At 43.8% G+C, this 23,297-nt stretch overlaps 1 protein-coding gene and 1 long non-coding RNA gene across 3 annotated transcripts; both read left to right on the top strand.

The window, feature by feature from the left end:
* The first annotated feature begins 5,726 nt into the window (after positions 1-5,726).
* On the top strand, positions 5,727-14,525 carry LOC105417266 (mucin-15). 2 transcript variants are annotated; one of them, XM_011609907.2, is made up of 5 exons: positions 5,747-5,881; positions 6,227-6,281; positions 7,775-8,579; positions 12,016-12,183; positions 12,696-14,525. In XM_011609907.2, exons 3-5 carry the CDS (start codon positions 7,790-7,792, stop codon positions 12,803-12,805), a joined length of 1,068 nt encoding a protein of 355 aa, XP_011608209.2. In that variant the 5' UTR covers positions 5,747-5,881; positions 6,227-6,281; positions 7,775-7,789; the 3' UTR covers positions 12,806-14,525. The 2 variants fall into 2 exon arrangements, with proteins under 2 accessions (XP_029702491.1, XP_011608209.2); XM_029846631.1 differs by lacking the exon at positions 6,227-6,281 and having other exon boundaries at positions 5,727-5,881.
* Positions 14,526-14,896: 371 nt separating this feature from the next.
* On the top strand, positions 14,897-17,511 carry LOC115252144 (uncharacterized). The gene is made up of 2 exons (XR_003890589.1): positions 14,897-17,061; positions 17,181-17,511. It is a non-coding gene; the product is annotated as an uncharacterized lncRNA (long non-coding RNA).
* Positions 17,512-23,297: the final 5,786 nt, after the last annotated feature.

Below are 23,297 nucleotides of genomic sequence, written 5' to 3'. Positions count from 1 at the left end.
TTCTGAACGTACTAATATAAAAATATTTGTACCCATGGCGCTCTGCTTAAATGTTCCTTTCTTATCAACCGGAGTGAGAGAACAACTTGTTGTCCATCTCTGGTTGATTTAGCATTTTGGACAGTGACGGCTCAGTGAAATATCCTTTTAACTGTCATAACTTGTTGGTTTCCCCCTTTTGAACGCTGCTTCAAAAAAGTGTTTACGACCATCAGTCAGTGTGGCAGGATTCTCCAGACGGGTGCAGCTTTTAAAAACTGCTGCTTGGCACAATAATCTGAAGCTGCCGTGCGTGATGGTGCACATTTATCACTGTCCCAGCAGAAAAGGGAGCATAAACAAACAGCAGTAAGAGACATGTTATTTTTTACAGACTGTAAAGAGGTGTTGTGAGTTATATTAGCCGACAAGATAAAGACACGCCGCGTTTGTATATGCTCATTGTTCTGTATAGTGGTATCAGTTGTGTGCATGGTGTTGGCAGTGTGATGGCTTTTCTTTTTCCCAGCCAAATAGGTTCTTGATGTGAATCAGAGTCTAACAAAGACAAAAATCAATCTTTGCAAATAGCAAACTGCATGAACACAAACATCTCTGGTTACTCAAATTGTCTTTTTGGAAGCATTGCTTGAATAATCACCTTTAAAAGGAAACGCATCATCCGCGGCAAATGAATGCTAACGTCGCTAAAGTCAAACAGGGGCGAGAACACTTAATCATCAGCACATCAACACTAAAACCATGAATTTCACCTATTAGTGTAAACGAGGCACCGCCCATAAGCTGAAAGTCCTTGAACGGACCAGCCACAGTCCTGACGTGACCCCAGCCACGCATCTCTGGAGAGACCAGAAAATGGCCTCCCACCAACGGTTCCCATCTAACCCAACAGAGCCCGAGAAGATCAACAGAGAATACCGGCAGCATATCCCCGAATCCCACATAATCGAGATGGTTGGAGGCTGTAACTGCTGCCAAAGCTGCTTTAAATAAGCACCAAGTAAAGCGTCTGAATACTGATGTCAATGCAATATTTTAGGTTTTTAAAATGCCTATTTTACCTTTGTGCATAAAGGGTTGGTGCGGGCAAACCGAGTGTTAGGTTCAAACAACCTGAAACACGAGAAACACAAATGAGGCAAAGACAACAGTTTAGAAGTTTACTTGCAAGGAGAACGGAGAGATGTGCTCAGTTACAGATCTCCAACACGTTCTGACGCACAACTTCCGCCATCCTTCTTTTATTGAGATTAGGAGGTCCCTAGTTACAGAAGTCAAATGTGTCTAAGGGAGGGGGAAAACACAAGATAGCAGGTCTCCAACAGAGCAAGAGACTGTAAATCATAATGGTGAGATTATACGTAGGCCTTCACTGTTTTGATTAGCTTAGCTCACAAACAGCACATTCTTCTATATCAGACAGATTAAGAGAACAGCTCCTGTGTCAGGCTCTGCAGCTCTGTCTCCAGTCAAGGCCACTTCTCCAACAGCCACCGCATTTCTGTCGCCCTCGACCAGAGAAGTTCGAGTTGACATATCAAGCATCATGAACATTAAGCATTGGCAAATAATAAGAAACATTAAATAATGAGAGACAATATAACAAGAATAAGGAATATAACAAGGTGAAAGCAAATAAGAGATAACTTTAATATAATGGATCTAACACCGAGATAAGAGGGAAGAAAATGGGAGCGAATGCTCCTCATCTGACCGGAGATGGCGCCGAATTCGTCATCGAGCTTTGACGGGGATCTAATTCAGATAAGCAAACACAGACAAGCAATAACAAAACAGTCCAAACACAATTAAAGCGAGGTGTTTACACCAGCGGATGGGTTGTGTTATTAGCTTGTTTAACCAGCGTTCATACCAACTTGTCCTTTGTCCCTGTGTCGAAAACAACCTTGCTGTTGCCCACATTAAGCTGTTTACACGCACCTTTGACACCGTGTAACCGGGGCTCTAAGCCTCCATTAATAAACCAGATTATTCTCATGCCATCAGGTCCGCGCAGCTGCCTGCAGACACAAGATTTATACCCAGAACAAAGGACGGAAAACATGCGCGATAGTCCTCTGTCACTGCGTTTGAAATATGGCATCAATGGAGGCGGTTTGTGGAAATGGTTGATGTGCACGTGGATGCAGTAAGGGTCAGGCACCCTGTGAGAATCCATCATGTTTCCAGGGGGGTTCTGTCATTGTGACACATCAAAATTACATAAACCAGAACATCTTTGTTACATTTCTTTAAGTGAGTGACAAACGGTGACACTATAGTGGTGACATAAATTAATTTCTTTGTTTTTTTTCTACAAACATGATTATATTGAATTTTCGAAGCTAGAGCCAGATTGGGTTGGGTTCATCTGTTTCAACAGCTTTTTTGCCTTCTGTACAGGAGTGTTGCAAAAAGCAGTTGCACGCCGCCCATAGAAATCTGGCCAAACCAGCATGATAATGTATCATTTTTTACCACAAACGCCATTCAAGAACGACTGAGGGGACAGAGAGTCCGGGGCTCTGACCCAGACCCATCCAGCATTCACTCACAACGCAATACAACACAAGCCCCAAACAAAAGAAGAGCCACTTCCAGCTCCCTGATCATGGAAACAGGTAGGACACCGCTCCAGTCCAACTGGTGTTCTTTTATCAGGCGTCCTCTGAAAGAGATTCAGGGTAGCTGCTGTTCAAAGCCCGCGAGCAGGCGATGAAATACAGATGGCCTGGAGGCTGATCCTGTGCAAGACCACGCCTGCCCCTGGCACCGTAGACCTTTAAAAGCCCCCGACAACCCCAAAAGGATGCGACTTGTTCATGATGGAGTGCAGAAGTAGCCTCGCGTTTGTCATTATTGCCCTCAGAAGATTTGCAAAAACACTCCACCAATCTTTAACCCAGACAAAAGGCTCTTCAAATCTGGTGTTTATTCAGTATTTGGAAGAACTTATATGGAGGAAGGAAGTAGACCATTGTGAGATTTTTAATTCCGAATTATCACTGTGAAATTGAAATGGAAATTGGAAACGCTGTGTCTGCATCAGCCTGTTTGATGTTTCCAGCAGGAGCAGACAAACATTCCCGCCGTGACCCGATGTCTGTCTTCGTGTAATCAGGCTAAACGAACCTAAGATACAATTACGCCTGAAAGAGCGCTCCACTGTGACATTTGGGCTGTTACGGAACTATTTCTGCAGCCATTTCCCAAATTATCCCCGTTGTAAAAGCAAAGTAGCCCCAGCGAACGTCTGAAAGGACCCGTCTGTGCTCACATCCCGGCTCTCCCTTTGTGCTCTGCTGAGGACAGATTGCTCGTAAATTACAAATCTCTGGGTTCTCAGCAGAAATGTATGGGCTTGACTGCTAAACAAAAGCATTTTGGCCACTATCTGAAAATTAACGTCGGCCCTTCAGTTTTGGTTTTGGTTATGAAATGCACTGTATAAACAGTTTAAGAGGATTGTGCCCACCTAAAACGTCTGTCATCATCTTCACACAGGTATGATGTACAGGTGAGTAGACTGGCCTCGAAACACTGTTCCAGATGCTTTGAACCATTTTGAAACTGAATCTCTACACTGGAAGTCAAGAGATCGCTTCTTCAAATGGAGAACTGTTAAATTTGGGCCAGATTTAAATGCACAGGTGCAGAATGGAGCCTATTCATGTTTGAATTCATTTTATATTTCAATAAAATCCCGTATTTTTGTTGTATTTGGCAGAAGACAGTTGAGCACCACTTCTGGATGTGTTTTTGTGCTTTTGTTTGCTTGTTTATTTGATTTTTAAAGTTCTAATTTAGAAATTGAGATTATAAAAAATATCTTTTTTATTGATTTGAGTCAAAGTTCAACACGTATTATATATATATATCATATGTTTGAGGGACAGTATCTAGGTCATAAACCTACTTAAATGATGGATCAAAGTCATTATTGTAACCTGTAGATGTGACTGAGCTTGAACCTGATAATCTGCTGTAAACAACCAAATAAACCTAATTTTAACCAAATTTATGTTGGGTTCTGACTGATAAACAGAAAAGTTCTGCTTTCATCAGGAATTCATAGATTCAATATTCAAAGAGAGACTTGTATAATTGGGCTGTAATATCTGCTATCTTAAAACCATCATCATAATTAGAGGTCTGGTGTGTGAATCTAATCAAAATCCCCCTCTTCGACAGCCACACATGTGGATTTATTTAGAAATTAGCTGTGACGTTTGAAGAAACAAAGACAGCCTTTGCACTACTAATGTGATGGATTACAGCTGATAACAGTTCATATTATTGTCACCTTCTACTCCACAGATCAATGGTTTTAATATCACTAAATTGGTTTTCCTTTACTCCTTTCTGGTCCTATTATTTATCCTCCCATATGATGTGAAGTTGTTCCACAGAAATCTATGCAACCATGCATGTGTTGACATTGTTTCTGTAGATGATGTTTTATTCAATTATAAATCTCATGTAATTGTAATGAACCCTCAAATGTATGTTCCTTTCAATTGCTTCTGGAGCCCCTTTGTTAGCAGATAATATGCAATAATGATCCCAGAGATTCTTTCATTCAAACCATGTTTGTGCACTGCTCTGTCATTGTTCTGTACATTGTATGCCACCATTTTTGTTGTTCCTGTTAGGCTCTGTGCAGAAAGGGTTGCTGGGCAACTTGGAAGGTGTGTGTGTGTGTGGGGGGGGGGACTGGGAGAAGAAAGCTATAATGGGATATGCATATTTTTTAAAATGGATGTATATGTATATGCACGCCATTCAAGTTCTAATAATTGCTGTGTTTACACTTTAAAAGAGTATCACACATACAGTGTCTCTGCATTCAGGCATCGTTATTCTTTTCTGTGCTATTTTCAGTCAGGTCTCGGTCAGAAAATGCAATGAATGTTAATAATTTATCTTAAATGAGTTTCACTGTATTTCAGACCTCTTGCCTCTGTCATTGTTTGCCTGTTGTTCCACTTCTTTTGCTCATGATTGTTTGTTTGTGCTGCAGATGCTGTATAAATAAAGTTAAATTGAATTGAACAGTAGAGCAGCCAAATCAATGGGATTCAATCAGACTCCTGAAGGTTATTTTGAGCTTCCCCTCAGTGGTAAACCTTCATTTCTGGATTGAGAATTGTAACTTGGTGAAGTGTAACTTCACTAATCAAACAATTTCAACCTGATTTGCCGTTTTTTCTCTGCCTGGAGTCTGCTCCTCTCACTGCCGGTCAACAAAAGAGAACCAAGACGATCGGTTGCTTCGGCCGATCCGACTCTCCGAAGCGGGTCCAACGACTCCTTCAAAACCCAAGAGCTGAGGTCGGCTCTTCTGCTGCCGCTCGTGTGAATTTAGCTGCTTTCATTTTAACATTTCAACAGAAATCCATTCCTGTTTGACACGCAGCAACACCGGGTTGTCAAATGTGGACGTCACACTGGAGACAAAGGTGCATGAAATCCGAGCTGGCCAGCCTCTTTCCCGTTGCTATGACTACAGCAGCCTTCGGTAAGTGCCCGCCCACTTGGGGGAATTCACAGGTCTCACCTGGCAACCAAAATGGATCCTTTTATTTACACAGAAACATGAAGCGGGTTGATCCCAGGGCCCCTGTGCTGGACCCCTGCCCTGTCCCTGTCTCTCACAGGGTGCATGTGGATCAGGGCGTGTTTCATAGCCAGCAGGTGCAGGAGCAGGTTGAGCAGGTTGTTCCTTGAATGACGCTCCATCGGGCCCTCCTCCCTCGACTCCTGAGTCCCGACTCCTTGAGCACCTCTGATCACTTCACTCTCTGGTGTTTACAGCTCACCTCAGAGATTCTTTTTTTAATTTTTTCTCAGAGGTTCTCATCAGATACCGAGCACAGACACGGTAAGAACCACCGGAAAAATTACTCGCTTGCTAGCTGTCTTCAGCAACTTTTTAGACTTTTAAGATGAATGGAGTTGATTTTATGTGAAATACATTTGTTATTATGTACCTCCTCTATGGATGCATTATAATTTGTTGACTCTGGGACAATTTCTGTTAAAATGGGAAGGTTTTTGTTTACATATACCTCTTTGTGCTGATCCAGTTGTAAATGATGAGAGCGATGATGGTGTCAGATGTATGAACAGGAAGTGATAACTCAAACTGCGTGATTGCCAGATCAGATGACATCTTTGGCGGCTGCGATTCTCACCTGTTTCATGACCTCTGTTTTTTTGACACCAGTGACAAAGTTACAGCAACAGCAATTGCAATTCCGCCATCAACACATGAGAATAAGGTGAAAAGACCAGAGATATTGCTGTTTTCACAGGGGAATTCCTAAGTCGCACAGAACAAACAAACTGTTTGTCACCTGACATATTTTTGAGGCTTGCCCATTGAAACCAGCCTGTTATACCTGTTTAATATGAATCACTTCAGAATGTGTCCGACAACAAATATCCCGACTGACTGATGAGTCAATAATTCTTAATATAGAACAAGCAGCACAAGTGGAATTTGCAAGAATATGAGGAAAAGACATCTGTAATGGGGTTGGAGGAACCGTCAGAGGGTGCATAATAAAAACAGTTATAATACTTCAGAATATCCTGTACAGACACAAGAAAACTTTGTTCATCTTTCCTGGTGCAAATGGGAACAAATCCCAGCACCATTGTTCCCAAAGAAGAAAAAAACAAAGCCGCGCAGAGCTGCAAATTTAAATCTCTGAAAGAAAATAAATCTGCTTTGCATGCTCCACTGTGACGGACGGTCACTCCGCTCGCTTTGTTGGGACGATTTATGGTCCCTGCAGAATAAATCACACTTGCCATTTAAAAAAAACATGAAAACTGGGATTGATTTAAAGAGATGGACGCTCCTTTCAGTGATAAGACAGTTGATTTTTAAGGTAGCATATGGCGTATTAGCGTATGCTAATTTGCTGTGACAGAAATGCCCAAACTCCTGATTTACGTGTTTAAACTCCTCATGCGGATGCTTTCGCCTTGTCAGTCTGTCAGCCTGCTCCCTGAAGGGAAGAAGCAGAGAACTGCAGCCATGCAGCCGAGGGGAGAACTAGCAGCTCAGAAGTGCACAGCCATGTCTGACCACATTGAAATTTAACGACCGGCTTGAAGCCAGCAGTGTCGCATTAATGATGTTGGGCATTTTTTATTTTCACTCGAGGTCGTTTTGGGTGGTCAGTTTGAAGTTAATGCGGAACACAACAGTTGAAATTTTTGCTCGCTTTATTTCTTTACTTATTTATTGTCCTGGATTCTCGATGGTGAGCACAGCTACGTTCCATGCAGACGAAAACCAAAACTTTGCTGCCAAGCTGCCTAAAAGCACGATTAAAGTGGAGAGGCCGGTCGGGCGTTTGAGACTGACTGATACTACCAATTGATTTTTGGGGCTCGTAAAGTTAAACTATTTAACAAATTATGTCAACAACCTCACATTAATTTAGACATTTAATAACTTGCAAGCATAACTGTGCTATAATGTCACCATTAGACAACTGCGAGGAAAGCAATTAACAATAATAACACTTCACAGCCCACTGATGGGCCCCAGAGCTTGAACTAATGAGTGGTGGAGGCAGCGGTGTTACCAACTGTTGATTTTGTTCTAATTACTGTACTCAGTCTATCAAATGCACAAAATTCAGAGTTCTGTTGTGCTGTAGCTTGATCTAGACTGAACTATTAATTAAGCAATCTTAGGGAATTCTGAACCATGAAAACTGGCTTTAACAGCTCTTTCCCCACATTTTCCATGTTTTAGATCCGAGCCTCTTCGATGGAACTGTTTTTCAAGGTCACGGCTGGTCTCCTTTTGTTGGCCCACGCCTTCCAGTCAGTATCACTCCAGCAATCCACTGACTCTCCGGGACGGACGATTGATAAAAGTTGGCTCCGTGACCTGGTCAGAAACAGGACAGGACATCAAGCCGTGGGGATTCCATCAGCGGGGACGGAACCAGATCAGGGATTTGACCCGACTCTTGACTCCAGTCATGATTACAGTGGCGGCATCACGTCTGGCTCCATGCCCATACTAAATGAAGAAGAGAGGATTAAAGATGCTGATGAAGAACAGGAGGATCTGAATGTGGTCACCACCCCCGAGCTTCCTGGAGATCCAAATCTGGCCACACAAGATCCGTTTCTAGATGTCAATGTTTCTGCAACCACTCTGGATTCCACAAACGTTACAGACGTTGAGAAAGAAACTAAGAACTCCACGGCCACTTCTCTTCTCTCAAACTCTACCATGTTTCCGACTGCCGAGAACTCGACCCGCCTGTCAGACATCAATCAAAACAATTCTCTGACAACCTTGGCTCCAGAGGGCAACGCCACTCAGGAAACTGCAACAACACCAACAGAGGACACACGCTTGATTAACCTGACAGAACCGACTGACACAAGAACAACCAAGGTCAGCCAGACAAGCACCACGTCTGTGCCTGCAACAAGCTTCCAGCCATCTATGAGCTCAGAAATGAGCCTCAAAACGACCATTTCTCCTGTCCAAGACACACCTGAGGTGGCCAACAAGACAGGAACAGGAAGTAGCTCAGAAAGAGGTAGGTCTCCTTTTCACCTGTCAGCTATTTGATATTACCTTAGAACAGATACCACCCACCCCCCCAAACCATTTGTGATTCAATATAAGAAAATTCTGAGAAAAGACGCGCTAAAGCGTTCATGATCATTCCTCAGTCCATTCACACTGCCCCTGTCCCACATTTGCCTGCATCTATTTCCCACCCCGAGAGGACAAATGCTTGTTCTTTCAAAGGAAAAGGTTGGATTGAGTTTCAGGTGCTCTCAATGTTGCCAGCACAAGTAAAAGGGTGCGTTTCACATCCTTTCAGCGGGACAATGAGACTTTGTCTAAAAGGAATCCTTAGAGAGGAACTCGGGTCAATGATACTTGGAACTGTAACTTTTCTGGGTCGTGAGACAAGTTTTTGGTGATGGCCAGTATTGATATAAAGAAAGCTTTCTCCACCCTACAATGAACTACAAACCTGCCGAACTTGCACTGAAATGACAAGTATAGGATTGAATTTTAGATATTTTGGAAGAATGAAAAACAATATTACTTCACTGACGCGTGTGTTGGGGTCCTTTGCTATGACACGTCGATTTTTGTAAATAATTTTAAAGGACACACGTGTCCATGTGTGTATATGGTCTCAAGACTCATAAGGAACATCATCCAGAACTGAAAGATCATTTCTGTGGACCGCTGAAAATGTAGCGTGCAGAGTTTGTGGCATCACATGCAACATGGCTGAAGTCAAAGTCAAAGGTCTGAATGCTGATCTCAGAGCAGTATTTTGTGTGTGCGTGTGCGTGCGTGTGTGCAGTGTCATTGATCCAGATCACTGCAGTTTTAAGCACCGGTACCAGGACTTCAGACGACTCCAGTTTTAAGTTCAGGACACAACCCACAAACTAACCGAAACACGATACCTAAATTCCTGCTGCGTATCTTAAAACACGGTGCTCCTGCCCCCCCCCAAGATGCAGGCGGGCCTTTATGCAGGTTTTGCCCGGTTGGTTTGAAATTAAACGGATCGCCGGAGCAGATATGGCGGCAGGCTGTGACACTGAGAGGATATGAAAATACACTGTGAGAAACTGAGGGTAACACAAAAACAACAACGGTTCACACTGACAAGCCCAGCGTGGACCCCAAACATGCAAAGTGCAGTTGAGCTGAAAACACAAACCTCGGACGCCTTTTCTGACATCAGTAAATACAAATATTCAGTCTTAAAACCTCTTGGAACAGGTGGATAAATAAGTGAAGCTTATTTAATGCCTTACAGAGCAAAGTCATAAAGTTCTAGACAAAGTTAGAATGGAGGAAAAGGACTTGAAGGCAGAGAGCAGACGGCATCATTCCACGTTCTTTTAGTTTTTAATTGAGTCAGAGGGAAATCCAGCAGTGCCTGAACAGAAGATCCAATCGGATTGTTGTGTGGACTGAAGGAGGTTAAAGACAGAGCAGGTCAGTGATACCGACAGAAATGGGGTCACGTGAGTGCATCTGTAGCAGACCCCAGGATCCCTTGTAGAGGCCTAATCAATTACTGAAGTCAGAGTTTAATGAAATCATGAAGGAAAAAAACATTTGTAAAAACAGAAAAAGAATAACTGTGTCCTGCTGTATATTATCACCCAGCATTTAACAGCCAAACTTCACTGCTAACCAACCATTAATGCTAACTGCGCTCAATTTCCAGCTGTTAGATTCGGTCTTATATAACCTGAAGGAAGCAAATTGAAAGGGAATGGACTCAGAGCCCTGAGGACCACTACCAGCAAAAAGAAGAAATAAGTATTTGAAAAAGGAAAGAATCTGCTTGAGGAAATTAGATGCTAACTGACTTCATTTGAGTTCATCATTATGTGAGTGATGACACAAAGGGCATCAGTTTCAGTGAAATGCCGTAGTTACCATGGAAACTAGTTTTAAAATGTAAAAAGAATATAATGTTGATTTGGGAATATCTGTATTAGAATGCCTTTAGGCATGGCAAATGTCAACATGCTAATGTGCTCGCAATGTCCATGTCATGTCAGCATGCCAAGAAATTATTGGAAAATACAAATTTTCATTCTCATTTTACAGTAAAGTGATCTTTATTTGATATACATCAAAGAAAAACAGCAGAAGAAAAAGCCAACTATAATGAATTCTAATAGATTGCAAGAATGCAATCTGTGTAAAGTTTTTCCATCAGGAGAAAATCACCAAGACAATGGAAACCTTTAATGAAGAAGATTATGTATAAGGTGCTGCATCTCCATGCCTGAAAATATTCAGAAGTCTACTCTCAGTGTCTGCACAGGGTCAGACATGTTTGATGATGCTATTTATGTCACCCCATGGACCCTTATGGATCACTTCATGTGGGATCGTGTGGGATAAATCTAGCTGGAGGCTACTGGGTTGTTCCTGGAACTTAATTTGGTCAGGCTGCAGGCCGGCATTATCAAACTTGACTTGCTCCAAGCTCTGGTAGATTCTGGACAATCGCTCCGGTGTAATCTCTTTAGCCTTCACAAATAAAGTGCTAAGACGAAGCCTTCTAATATGACACCTGTAACCACACAGTGCTTCTTTTCAGACAAATAAGATCAGGCCTCATCCTGCTGCCGGCTATCTAAACCACATCTTCCATCTGGTTCTTGGTTTGCACCTCAACATTGTGTAAAATAAGCCCCGTGCACCATCGCCATATGTTAGCTCCAACCATGCATACTCATGCACAGATGAGCAGAGGACAAGTTCATGACTGGGGGAGCTTGGGAAAACTTTCACTCATACTGGATGATACACTTTCAAAGAAAAAGTACCCCCTCCCCCCCAAAAAAGAACAAAAGAAACATCGGAATTTGATGTGAGAACTGAAGAGTGTTTTGATCAACTCGCCTCAGGTAAGGGGTAAATTGATCCCAGGAAGTGGGTAAATTGAGCCATTTGTAGATAACACGCCCGTTGAATTATTTATGTTTGTCCTGATAAAAAAACAAATGTAGTATTATTTTGCCGGAGGATATTGGAAAATGCTCTGCGGCTGCCTGTTGTTTCCCGTACCAACGTCTCAAGCACAAATGGGCAAATTAGAAGAGAGGAAAGAAGCTCTTTAGCTTTAATTACCCTTCATTGTCTGGTGGATGTTATACCGAGGATGGCCCCTGTTTTAAAACACGTGGACTCCGCTTCGCACCAGCATTCCCAATTAGCTGCCTGATGGAAGTGTGAAGAAGTAATGTTCCCTGGCTCATGAGGTCCCCTCACCCGGTTAGTGGCCTCAAAATATTTAAATGTATTCCAGGATTATTCACCGCAGTGCAAATGACACTAATTGAGATGCGCTGTATATCCTCATTGTTGCCACTGGAAACGCAAATCCCTAAATATGTTCAGATTTAACCGCCAGTGAAAGCAGCTGTTTTTAAATATTTTTCCTCTCTATGTGTGGCCCCTTGCATCACTTCTAGGTCTGGACTCTGATGTCCAAAGGAACAAAAGACACACACAATGGTCGGCCATACTGGTAACGGCCATCGCCGTGGGCTGTGTCGGACTGGTGGTCTACGTCATCCTGAGGAACAAGCGGAGGAAAGGGTTCTCCCACAGGAAACTGGTGGAGGTCCCCACAGATCCAGGCATGTGATCTCTGTCTGTCTGTCTGTCTGTCTGTCTGTCTGTCTGTCTGTCTGTCTGTCTGTCTGTCTGTCTGTCTGTCTGTCTGTCTGTCTGTCTGCTTTCCTGCCTGCCTGCCTATCTGTCTGCCTGCCTGCCTGTCTGTCTGTCTGCTTTCCTGCCTGCCTGCCTATCTGTCTGCCTGCCTGCCTGTCTGTCTGTCTGCCGGCCTGCCTGTCTGTCTGTCTGCCTGCCTGCCTGCCTGCCTGCCTGTCTGTCTGTCTTTAGTAAGAGGGATAATTGTTAAAATGATGATTAAAAACAGTAGAAATGCTGCTTTGACGTCAATTATAACTGGGAGTAATGTGAAGACAGTAACCGCTACTGAAGGTTGGTTGAATTTAATTTAATTTGTGTCGATGAATAAAGAATTTTCATCGCGTTTCTGCAAACCCTCACAAGCGTTTAAAAAGCTGTGCATTGTTGCAGAGATGCTGAAGAAGGTTTACACATTTTTTTCCCCCGTTTTCCTTAGTTCTGCGATTGGACAACAGCGGACCTATGGATTTTGGTCAGGTGGCCTATTACAATCGAGGACTCCAGGGGGACGACATCCAGATGTCCAACATCCCAGGGCGCTACTGACAGCCGTGCCAGACCCTCCTGTTAATAATTTTCATCGATCAAACCGTAGATAAAGTGCTGCTCTTTGTAAATAGAACCTCCTTGCGGGGACAGTTGTGGGCTGAAGGTACAAATGGGTTGATGCAAATGTGTTTTACAGTGGAAAATCTGTCACCATATTGGAGATTCTCGGTGAGGTAAACAAAGCACACGCTGATGGAGAAACCCAAAGGTTTCCATGAAAAATGATGAATTATTGCCGTCTTTTTGGCTGCACTGATCGGTCAGAGCCTGAAAAACAGTCTCACACACTGCCAATTTTTTTACAAATCCCGGAGAATGATGCCAAACGCTTTCAGAGGAAGAGAAGCGCTTGTGGTTAACAAAGGTAGAGCAGGAGCTACGAGACAAAAATGTGGACATCCGAATTTGTTCAGCCCTTTTCTTGTCAGGTAAGTGAAACATCAACAGCAGTGGCTCTTCGCTACACCTTGGGTGTTGTGATGATATCTTACAGTTAAGATTAGGTTGATTAAAGAGGTTACAGCACGACTTACTTTGCCATTTGCAAAATCTGCTTTACCCATCTACACATCATTTATAGGCCTCCAATCTTGTGTAAGATTTAAGGTCTTCAGTGGTGTGTGGGCTTGGCAGCAACACCAGGTAGTTGGCAATATTGGGATGGAAGGATCCGAGACGAGGGAGCCAAGTCACATGGATCTGTACCACAAACAAACTGTAACTTTTCAGAATTTCAGGCCCTTTCTTGCGAACCAACTCCTTCCCCGTATACCTTTGCATCCATAACACAATTTAAAGAGCTTTTCTGTGGTTTTGGACATTGATCCATCGCAGTGTTTACATCCGAGTGCCTCCAATATGGCTGCCCAAAACAAGAGGTAGGTGAAAATCCTCTATAGTGCAATCGCTGAGGGGGGGGGCGTGTAAAATCCACGGCGAGCAGCCAAAATTAACTTTGTGTATGTTGCCAAAGGGAATCAAACGATTCAACTTTCCTAATGAGGGTTCTGCAGGATTGTGACGCCTGTTTCTAGAACGGATGTTTGCTACAGTTTTTAATAGAAACCACAGAGCGCACTCACGTAGGATCAGCTCAGATGAGGAGGAGAAGCGGATGACACAGCCAAAGAGGTTTTACTCTGGGGAGGGGGGGTGGAGGCGGGCGGCTGCTGATGTGTTCACAGGATTTAATGTTCAGAAAGGCAAATGCGTGTTTGGTTTGGGCGGCAGCGCATCAACAAAACGTCCTGATTGCTTTTTAGAGTTATTTAAAGATTTACACAAACCTTAACTTCTTTTTTGATGGTGATTCTTTAATGTTTGATCTGACTGGATGGACAAGGACAAGCTAATCTCTTTTTCCTCTACGACCACTGCAATATTTTGTAGATTTCTAAAATGTTTCTACTTTCTCTGCGACATAAAACACTTTTACATGTACAGATAGAAAAGGCCTCTTTGATTTCTGGCTGCAGTGACGCTTATATGCACCTTCATTGTGATTCATATGTGCCCAAACAGGCACAAAATAAAATGTTTATGCGCTGTGGCAGCAGACGGGGCAGGCCATCGTTTCCGTTTCATCATTTTCATAAAAAAGGGTGAGGGAGAGGAGGAAGGTGCCGAAGTGTTATAGGAGTGAAGAGGTCACTGCGTCCATGCGCAGTAAACGTACCGAGAGCCATCGCCTTTCAATAAACAAACCTCTCGCAAATGTTTCCATGCATTTGATGACTTCCTGTTCAGGATGTGGCTGTTTGGTGTGCTGCCAAAATCAATTACCTGAATTCATATATTCCATATTATAGCGGGGGGGTTACCAGCAGGTTAATTTAGTCTTCTGTGGGAAATTAATTCAAAGAAAATTGAATGGCTGCTGCATGGAGGCTGTGTCAGCAGCCAAGTTTTACCTACAGCTGAACTCATTCTCTGTCAGATGAGGCTGTGGAAATGGCTTTAACCTACTTAATTGTCCTTTTGTTATAACTGCAGCCTCAGCCTGTTAACAGATGACCCCTGACAACAGTTGGACCGTCAACAGGGCTTTGAACGGTATGATTTCTCCTGCAGAATTCACGGGGGTTGGTGTGTGTGCATGTGTGTGTGTGTGTGTGTGTGTGTGTGTGTGTGTGTGTGTGGGGGGGGCGGGGTTCAGAAACCCCAAAACAAGAGTCAAAGAGTCTTTCAGTAAAAAGCCGTGTTGCCAGAGAGCAGCGTAGTGGGTCCTAAAGGTTTAGAAGTGATAAACAAGGGGAATTACTGATGTCGTCATAAAGGATTCCAGGAAGATGGTACAAAAAGCTAATGGATCTTTCCCTTTTTTTAAATGTTCATTATCCTGTGTAGAAGTTCACCCCAAACATGATGATAATATAGGCAATGTGGCGAAAACTGAAACGGAGCCACGATATTAATTTACTCATTCTGTTTAAACAGATATTATTCTCATTTAAGTTCTGATATCTGCTAGACTAAAGAAACCCTGTCAAATTGCCAATTAATTCCCTCATGACTGTCCCCCTGTTGGAACAAGAGGAGCACGGTGTTATGGGTATTGCAGATGTCCTAAGAATAAACCGGCGACAGTCCTCCATGTGAAGGACTCTGTCCTGTGGAGAGTTCTGAAGGCTCTGGACATTTGACTAGTCCTTCGGTGGCCTTTACTGATGTAGAATCTATCAGATTGAGTGACAATCTGCGAGGGAGGACAGATGGGCAAGACAAGAGACTCTACTTATTTCACTATTTTCTGTCTCCTCATTTCCCCCGTTCTCCTTCCTGTGACCCAGAAATCGATCCCAGCGCGTCACGTTGACGGATGCCTCAATTCCGAAAATGCATCTGGAGGACGAAAGACTTGTTGGAGTGGCCGTGAGTGAGGCGCGTGTGCTCGGCAGCTACCTCGAAGGCACAAAGCAAAGGATGAAAGCGGCACTTTGTTTTCTGTCACGAGCGACGAGCCAATACAAACTCATTACGCTTTATAAAACCACAAATCACTCTTTGACACAAAAGCTCAGCTGTAGTGCTGCAGTCTGGCACATCCAGAGCATCAGCCCACCCTTGCCGCGGCCCGCCGCTGGAGCCTTACCCCCTTTAGAACACTAAGTTTCATTTTCACTGTGGCCCAGTCAGCAGTTGTCCAGCAGCTACTCCTGTAATGAGAAAGTCGATGTGTCAGATTGCTACTGATGTTGGTTCTTCAGCGTCACAATGCTTAGTTCACCAGGAGACCCAGTTGATTAGTGTTTATATGTTGGTCTCTGTCAGTAGTATATATATTTACACACACACACACACACACACACACGCACACACACACACACACACACATACACACACACATACAGAGAGAGAGAGAGAGAGATTTTAAAAAGTGCAAAAGTGCTCACTCTGATTCATTTTGTGTTAATGCCCACATGTGCGGAGTTCCATAATCGATTCTGGCTTCTTGCATTTGTCTGTGGAAGAATAAAAGAATCAGAAATGATCAGCCCTAAAACCAATTTCCTATTTCATCTCAGAGTCCAGGGGGCGTATGTCATTTCTAGCCTGTTGTAGTCTGCAAAAACAAGGGATTGCGTTGTACATTGTCACACGTAAAAAAAAGCTCGAAGTGTAAAGGGTCAAACACGGAGCAGCTCGGAGGTGTGTACACACAACTGATGCAGATGGCGTGATTACAGCTGGATTTCCTTAGGGTAAAAGAATGACATTTGCATTATCAGGGGCAAAGAAAAACACATGTTGCAGCGAAGTATTGACACATAGATTTGTCCACCTGACAGCCAATTTACCTCACATGTAATCTGAGATGTGATTCCTCGCAAGCGAAGATCCCACGTTATTCCGAATGTCTTTTTTCTCGAATAAGCCAGCAGAGGAGGTAAGAAGAAGCACGGAGGAGGTGAAGGAAAATGTGTAAACACGGGGGTGAGTCACGGCCCAATTGGAGACAGATGTAATGGCTCATTTTAGCGAGGTTTGCTGAAGGACGTGGAAAACCTTGAAACCAAGACTCAGCACAACTCTTAACAGGGTGACGACACGCACGCTCGCTGCCGAAGCATCTGCAAGACGCGGCTGGATGTCATCCGTGTCAGCATCGTTCCACTGTGCCCCAGCGAGCTTGATGAATGTCACATGACCGCGTCTGAGGCCGAGTGAAAGGAACTCTCAGGCTTCCAGCTGGAAAGCTTAAATTTGCATAACTAATTCCGCATTTTTCAGCCTCAAAGGAGAGAAATCACCAGGTGAGCTTCAAGGAAATAGATTTTTGTTTCCTTGCGAAAATATTCATTTGAAAGCTCCTTGAAGGTAATGTGGATTATTTTGTTGCGATGTGTTTCTTCTGACCTGAATTGAATTTCAGACAGGTTCTTCTGACCTACAAACCTGAATCTAATCTCATCAGCTGTGGTTCCGCTTGTGGCCAAGCTGTGGCTCCTGCTGTGCAGCTAACACAGGGCCAGATCTCAGGTGAGGACCCTGAGCACGTTCTTCAAACATCCCGAGCATTTTAATGGGCCCCTTCTTCATTCTGCCTCTGGATCCTCCGCAAGATCCCGGCCTAAATTTCCATGGATGCAAAAGAGCGATTTTTCACAGTGATTGATTTGATAAGACAACAGAAAATATTATAATTTTCCCTAACACACACTGTATATAGTGAATGACCTGAGTGAATAAAGGGCTTAGATGTTTCTTCCTTCCTGTGTATATTTATTCAAAGTGACATATATGAGTTGGTAGGTAAGTTTGGGCACATAAATGTAGTGCAGAAGTGTAAACTGCGCACACTTTGAAGGACTCCTGCATGCCAACACCTCAGCTGGACTCAAACATTCTCCAAACATCAGGATGTCAAATGACGGAGTAAGTTCTCAGGTGAAAGGGAACTGAGGTGTCCCCTTCTCAGATTAACCTGCTACTAGTTTGCCGCTAGCTAGCTTGGCGGTCGATCGTTTGATCTGTGAATTGAGTCGATTGGGGAAAGGGGGCAGATCTCCACCTGCCAGAGCGGAGACAGACATTCGTTTCTTCAGGCAATGTCGGACAAGGACGTTTGCTGTCGCGGCGACGGTGGTGAGATTTATCGGTACACGCAAACACGCTGCCTGGTGTAATCAAATGCTGGCTATAAAATGTTCCGAGATATCAGCCGATTTTTTAAAAAACTTCACAGTTGCCGAGCAACAACGGCATTACGCAATTACAACCATTGGGCAGATTTCCTGCCTTTCTGCCGGCGTGTCAGCGCCCCGGCCCAGGGCGCGACTTAAAAAAAAAGATCTGCCACGGCGCCAACTTGGAGGATGGAAGATGACAGCGCTTCTCCTCGCAACACTGATCCCTCGGTTGTCAGTCAGACACTGCCATGGGGAATGACCCAGGCAGACTTGAAGTTTAAATTCTGTCTCCACAAATATGTCCAGAAAGTGTGTTATCTCACTTTGACATGTGTGGTGGGGGGGAAACATTTTCTATTTCCTGCTTTAAAAAGTGTGGAGAATTCAAATTGACTTAAATCTCCTGGACAGACTGACGGGTAATAACTCTCCCTCACATATTTGTTTGATCTTTATTCTCAGTCATGGTGATATGTGCAGAAATATGTATAATAAATCAATGACGTGCGCCGCGATAGACCTGATATTCCGGGGTTTGATGAATTGCTCGGTGGGTCGTTTGGGAGCAGCGACACGCGGCGGCTCCTCTCTCAACCTCTCTTGCCAAACTCGCCTGATTAACGTGCAGAGACAAATGTTGCTGGAAGGCAGAACAGAGCGAACACCGGCGCCTTCCTGAAGCGGTACGAATGCGGTTGCCTGTAACGGCAAAAACGACGCTCCCGCTGAGAGCTGCAGCGGTTGTGGTGAGGAAGAGGTGGAAGATTATAAAGAGAAGAGGATGAAGACCGATGGGGAATGATCCATCAGCAGGAGCCGTCTGGACCACAATGATCAGTGGGCCCCGAGGTCCCGTCTGTAATTCACATTACGGCCTCCTTCTGCTCCACTCCGGGTTTGAAGATCATCACGATCGGGTTGAGCTCGGCAGAGACGAGCAGCGAGCTTGCAGCTATTATTCACACAGAACTGAATTATCGCTTAAAACAGATGGGATGAAAGAGTGACGATACGGGCCAGAGTTACAGGGACAGTTCAAACATTTAGGCTCGTGTTCCTTTGCAAAGTAAAGCCAGCGACGTCCAGACCATCAGCAGGAGACCATCCAGAAGAAATTCCAGGACATTCAGGCGTTTGCTAGCTCCTGTTCGTGTAGAGGTTCGACTAATTTCAGTGATTACCATGGTAACAGAATGTATATCCACAGTAAAATGAGGTTGGGCTCCAAAAATCTAGTTGTTGAAAGTAAAAAGGCTGATATTAATATACACACTTGGTTCTGTCCATTACTGCAGCTAAAAATAAAAGCAACAAATGACTTCTATTGAATAAAGAAAATATTGAATGAATAAAAACTGCTTCACTGTGTTTTGGCTGTAAATCAACATAATCTACGTCAGCTTTATTAATACAGTACTTTTTGAAAACAGCAGTTTGACAAAATTTGCTTTTACTAAGTTGAAACAGGCACAGATTCCAATCTGATAATCAAATTTTAATGCATTGTTGAAATAAATATTCAAACCTCTTGGCAGAGGTAACAGGGGCACATGTCAGCGGCCTACAGCTAGAGCCTTGTTCTGGATTATCCTGAGGAAGATTAACCTCATCATGGAAGCAAACTCCCAAAAAGCAGACAAAAGGCAGCACATTACTCATGAAAGTTAGGAAAACATGGTGCCAGATCATGCAGCAACATGTGACCTGGTCCAACGAAATATTGCTGTTTTCAACAGACCCAGAACTTCTGATTGAACAAAGGTTGTCGGTGACTCAGCTAAAGGTTCAAAGTTTGTGGAGAAAAACAAAACAAAACAAAAAAAACCCAATTAACTCACGGTGCCAACTTCGCACCAGTGCAGAATAACAGAGTGAGACTTAGTTAGGTAAAGCTAATTTAGGCTAAACCCACAAGGAATTGATGGAGTTGTTATAATATTCCCAGAAGTGTGCTAAATTTGCTTAGCTGCTTGTGTGTGTGGGTGTGTATTTGTGTGTGTCATATGGGGGCTGAAAGCATTGTTTTGCATGTTAAATGTACACCTGCAGCTCACACTGTTGTGACATTAAAGAGATTCCCGGGGTGTATTTAAAAGCCTGCTCAATAAGATTTGACAGACAGGGTGAGAAATGAGGGCAAACAGCAGGTTAACATTCTGTCTCTGTCACTGCCGTGATACAGCTTATACGTTACTGTGTGTGAGTGTGTGTGAGTGTGTGTGTGTGTGAAAGGCTACAGTCTGCCAGGGACCCTGGCTACAGTGGCTGCTGCCGCGGTCAGGTTGCCCCAGTGGATCCGAAAGGTCAGAGCGTTCCTCTGACGAAACCCTTCCCGGAAAAGATAAATAAATAGCAAAGGGCTCCAAATTTACCAATGAGACAGGGGAGGAGGGTTTGCATAGATGGGCGAGGAATCCAGATGAGTCACGAGTAAACCTGGCAGGCTTTCATTCTCAACGGTGGCAACAGCGAGACATCCAGCGGAACTCCGGGGTTCGGAGCATGTTGATGTCTCGCGCTGCGGGGCGCCGGTCCAGCCACAGGACAGTCTGACTTTCACTGGCACTTTACGCCACCAACCCCCACATCAGTGCCATGTGAATTTCCACAGGTGCAGCACATTATCCTGGGGGCAGAGAGTGCAAAGGGGAGAGTCGGGAGGGTGACGGGAACACACACAAGGTTAAAACAACTTCGCAAACCCTGAAAATGAAAACAGTGAGATCACAACTCAATCTGGTCGAAAAGAATGAATGAGAGTGTTGATAAGCATATAAACACAAGGTTAAGGGGGTCAAAGGTCACACGAGATAAAACAAGCAGTGGGACCGTGATGAATGAATGGAATCTAATCTATTATTGTTCTAATCATTAGTATTGTTCATGTTGTCATTCTGTCACTTGGGGTCAAAGGTGAATGAGAGCTTTTCCTGAGCTCCATGTGTGTTTGCTAGCAAACACGAGAGGTAACAAAGAGATCTAATGCAGCGTCACGCCGCCTGTCGCGTTCAGGGCCTGTGCACTAATTGAGCTAACATTTTAGAAGAACTGCTGAATGTTCACTGGAAATGTCAACATTTTTGGAATAATTTAAAGACACTGATCCGTGTAACCCAAAACAACATGACGCCGCTTTGTTCCACGGCCTGGTTTAGTTGTCAGGAGTTTTTACTTTTTTTATGTAAATCACTGACATACAAGCTTTTGAAGGGAGAGTTCTTTTGAAACTAAACAGAAAACTTCCCTGGTGCTATAAACACAGTGTTACAGTAGCCAGAATCATCTGTCAGGCTAACATGCTCGGATTATTAATTGTCTCTTAATTGTCTTTTTCCCCTAAAGCAATTCCAGTAATGAAGAATAAAACCCCTCATTTTGATTCATTAAAAAGCTTTTTTTATTTATCAGAAATATCCATGTAGCAGGAGGGAACCTTGTAGCCACAGTCGACCCAAACTCTTCGGGAGGTCAAATGTGTGCTGATTCAAAAGAAAACTCAGTTCAATGGTCACTGCAGCCCTGGATCCAACCAGCTTTAATCCATCACATACTGACACATTAATTTAGACAAACAAAACTTGTTGTTTTTCCACTGTCTGTGACTTCAATCTGACCCCACGCTTTGCTAAAAGGGGACAAAAGCAGAAGTGAAAGTTAATACCAGACCAACCGAAATATTCTTTGATGTCAAAAAGATTGTGCATCTCAGAAAAGTCCACTTATAAGAGTTGGAGTTTGTTTTAAAGCCTTTATATCCAGCTATAAATGGATGTAACGTTGCATTATTCAGACTTAGTCCAGACTTTGACAGGAAGTGAGCCAAGAGTCAGAGAGAGAGAGAAAAGGAAAAAGAGAGAGAGAGAGAGAGAGGGAGAGAGAGACCAGCTAACTCTTACATTATGACACAGTGACAAGTTCACTTCTCCTTTAGTAAAAAGATGTAGAACCTTATTTTAAAGACTTATCAGTGAGGCGCACAGATGATAAGAGGTCTGCTTGAACATCATTGCATTAGTTCCACTGGCTTTCAGGAGACGTTGCACCATGTTTCACATAATGGGATAGGTTTTTTTTCCTCCCCTCAGTTGTGAGGTGAAAGGCTGGCTGAGGCTGGTGTTAGACAAGGTGCTCAGGGCTGTTAGCAGCTTAGCGGAACCCGGACACTGGGCTCAGTTTCAGCTGCCTTTAAGCAGGAATGTCTAAAACGAGTGATGGGAATGGGGTCACCTCTAGAACCTCTGTGAACTGAACTGAAAAACCTGTCGATAGGCGGGAACAAAGAGTCCCTTCTTTAAGAAAAGCAAGACTTGTGTGTTGTTCTGGGTTTTGTGTTTGAGCTCATCTTTATTCCTCGCATGACTTTAGTGCAACCAAAGTGTGAGACGAGAGCTAGGGGGGTGGGGGATACAAAAAGACCTGAAAAAAAGGCAAAATGACGGCCGTGGTGACATGAAACTTATTGGTTTTCATTCCATAAAGTATGACTTTCTGTTTCAGTTCACTGCTGTCTGGTAGGGGGCGCTGTGCCAACCCAGCGTGCAGTAGATGAGCTCTATCTCACTATGCTGATGTGTGCAGGGACCCTGGAAGTATTCTACACCAATGGAACAGCCCACCAGGACACATCAATGTTTATGTTCCATCTTATCGTAATGAAATAAAAGCTCAAATTATCATCTTTTAACTGCATAAGTCTTGCAATAAAGGAAATAAAAGCTTATTTTAGGAAAAACAACTGCGAAAGTTGGCCGTCCTTCTGATTTCATATGTTTTTACTTCTATTATGCACATTTTCCTAATGTAAGGCACTTTCTGGTGTATTTGACCATTTTTTCTCCTTCTATATCCAACTTGCCAGTGTTATGAACTATGGGTAATATCCTTAGGCAAAGTCTGCAGAGCAGCGGGCTCCTGGTGAGTGGCTATAAAGTGCTCAAATTGAGCCTTCAATCACGCTGACATTTTGACAGCCTTAAACCTTTCCCGAGAATGTGCCTCAGAGTCTGTGATGGTGGGATTATGATTGGACCACCAAGATGCAATTCCCGATCATTCCGAGGCCGAGCGGGATGAAGCTGTAAATAGATGTTGGTGGGGGGAAATCAATCAGCCAGTGCAGCCACGGGACTCCAGCGGGCCTCCTGACGACACTGGGGCCACGAAAACCATGTTTCTGCCTCGTGATATCTTCATGACGGTCTGTTGATGATGGGTTAACTCCAACCATCCTTCTAAGGTGAAATGGTGCTTGGCTCCAGTCAGGAAATGCTGGAGTCTCTCCCAGCAGCCACTGGGTGACAGGCATGAACACACCCTGGGCTGGTCAAAGGTCACGTCCCTTTATGCGGTGAGGCAAATGT

This window comes from Takifugu rubripes, chromosome 13, assembly GCF_901000725.2.
Source record: "Takifugu rubripes chromosome 13, fTakRub1.2, whole genome shotgun sequence".
Lineage (NCBI taxonomy): Eukaryota > Metazoa > Chordata > Actinopteri > Tetraodontiformes > Tetraodontidae > Takifugu > Takifugu rubripes.
The sequence above is the reverse complement of the archived record's forward strand: the minus strand, read 5'-3'. Positions and strand labels throughout refer to the sequence as shown.

What these genes read in the sequence shown, in the direction of transcription:
- LOC105417266 (XM_029846631.1), top strand. Translation starts at nt 7,790, where the DNA reads ATGGAACTGTTTTTCAAGGTCACGGCTGGTCTCCTTTTGTTGGCCCAC. An exon ending in AGGAAGTAGCTCAGAAAGAG is followed by an intron (nt 8,580 to 12,015) that starts GTAGGTCTCCTT and finishes CATCACTTCTAG; the next exon opens with GTCTGGACTCTGATGTCCAA. An exon ending in GGAGGTCCCCACAGATCCAG is followed by an intron (nt 12,184 to 12,695) that starts GCATGTGATCTC and finishes CGTTTTCCTTAG; the next exon opens with TTCTGCGATTGGACAACAGC.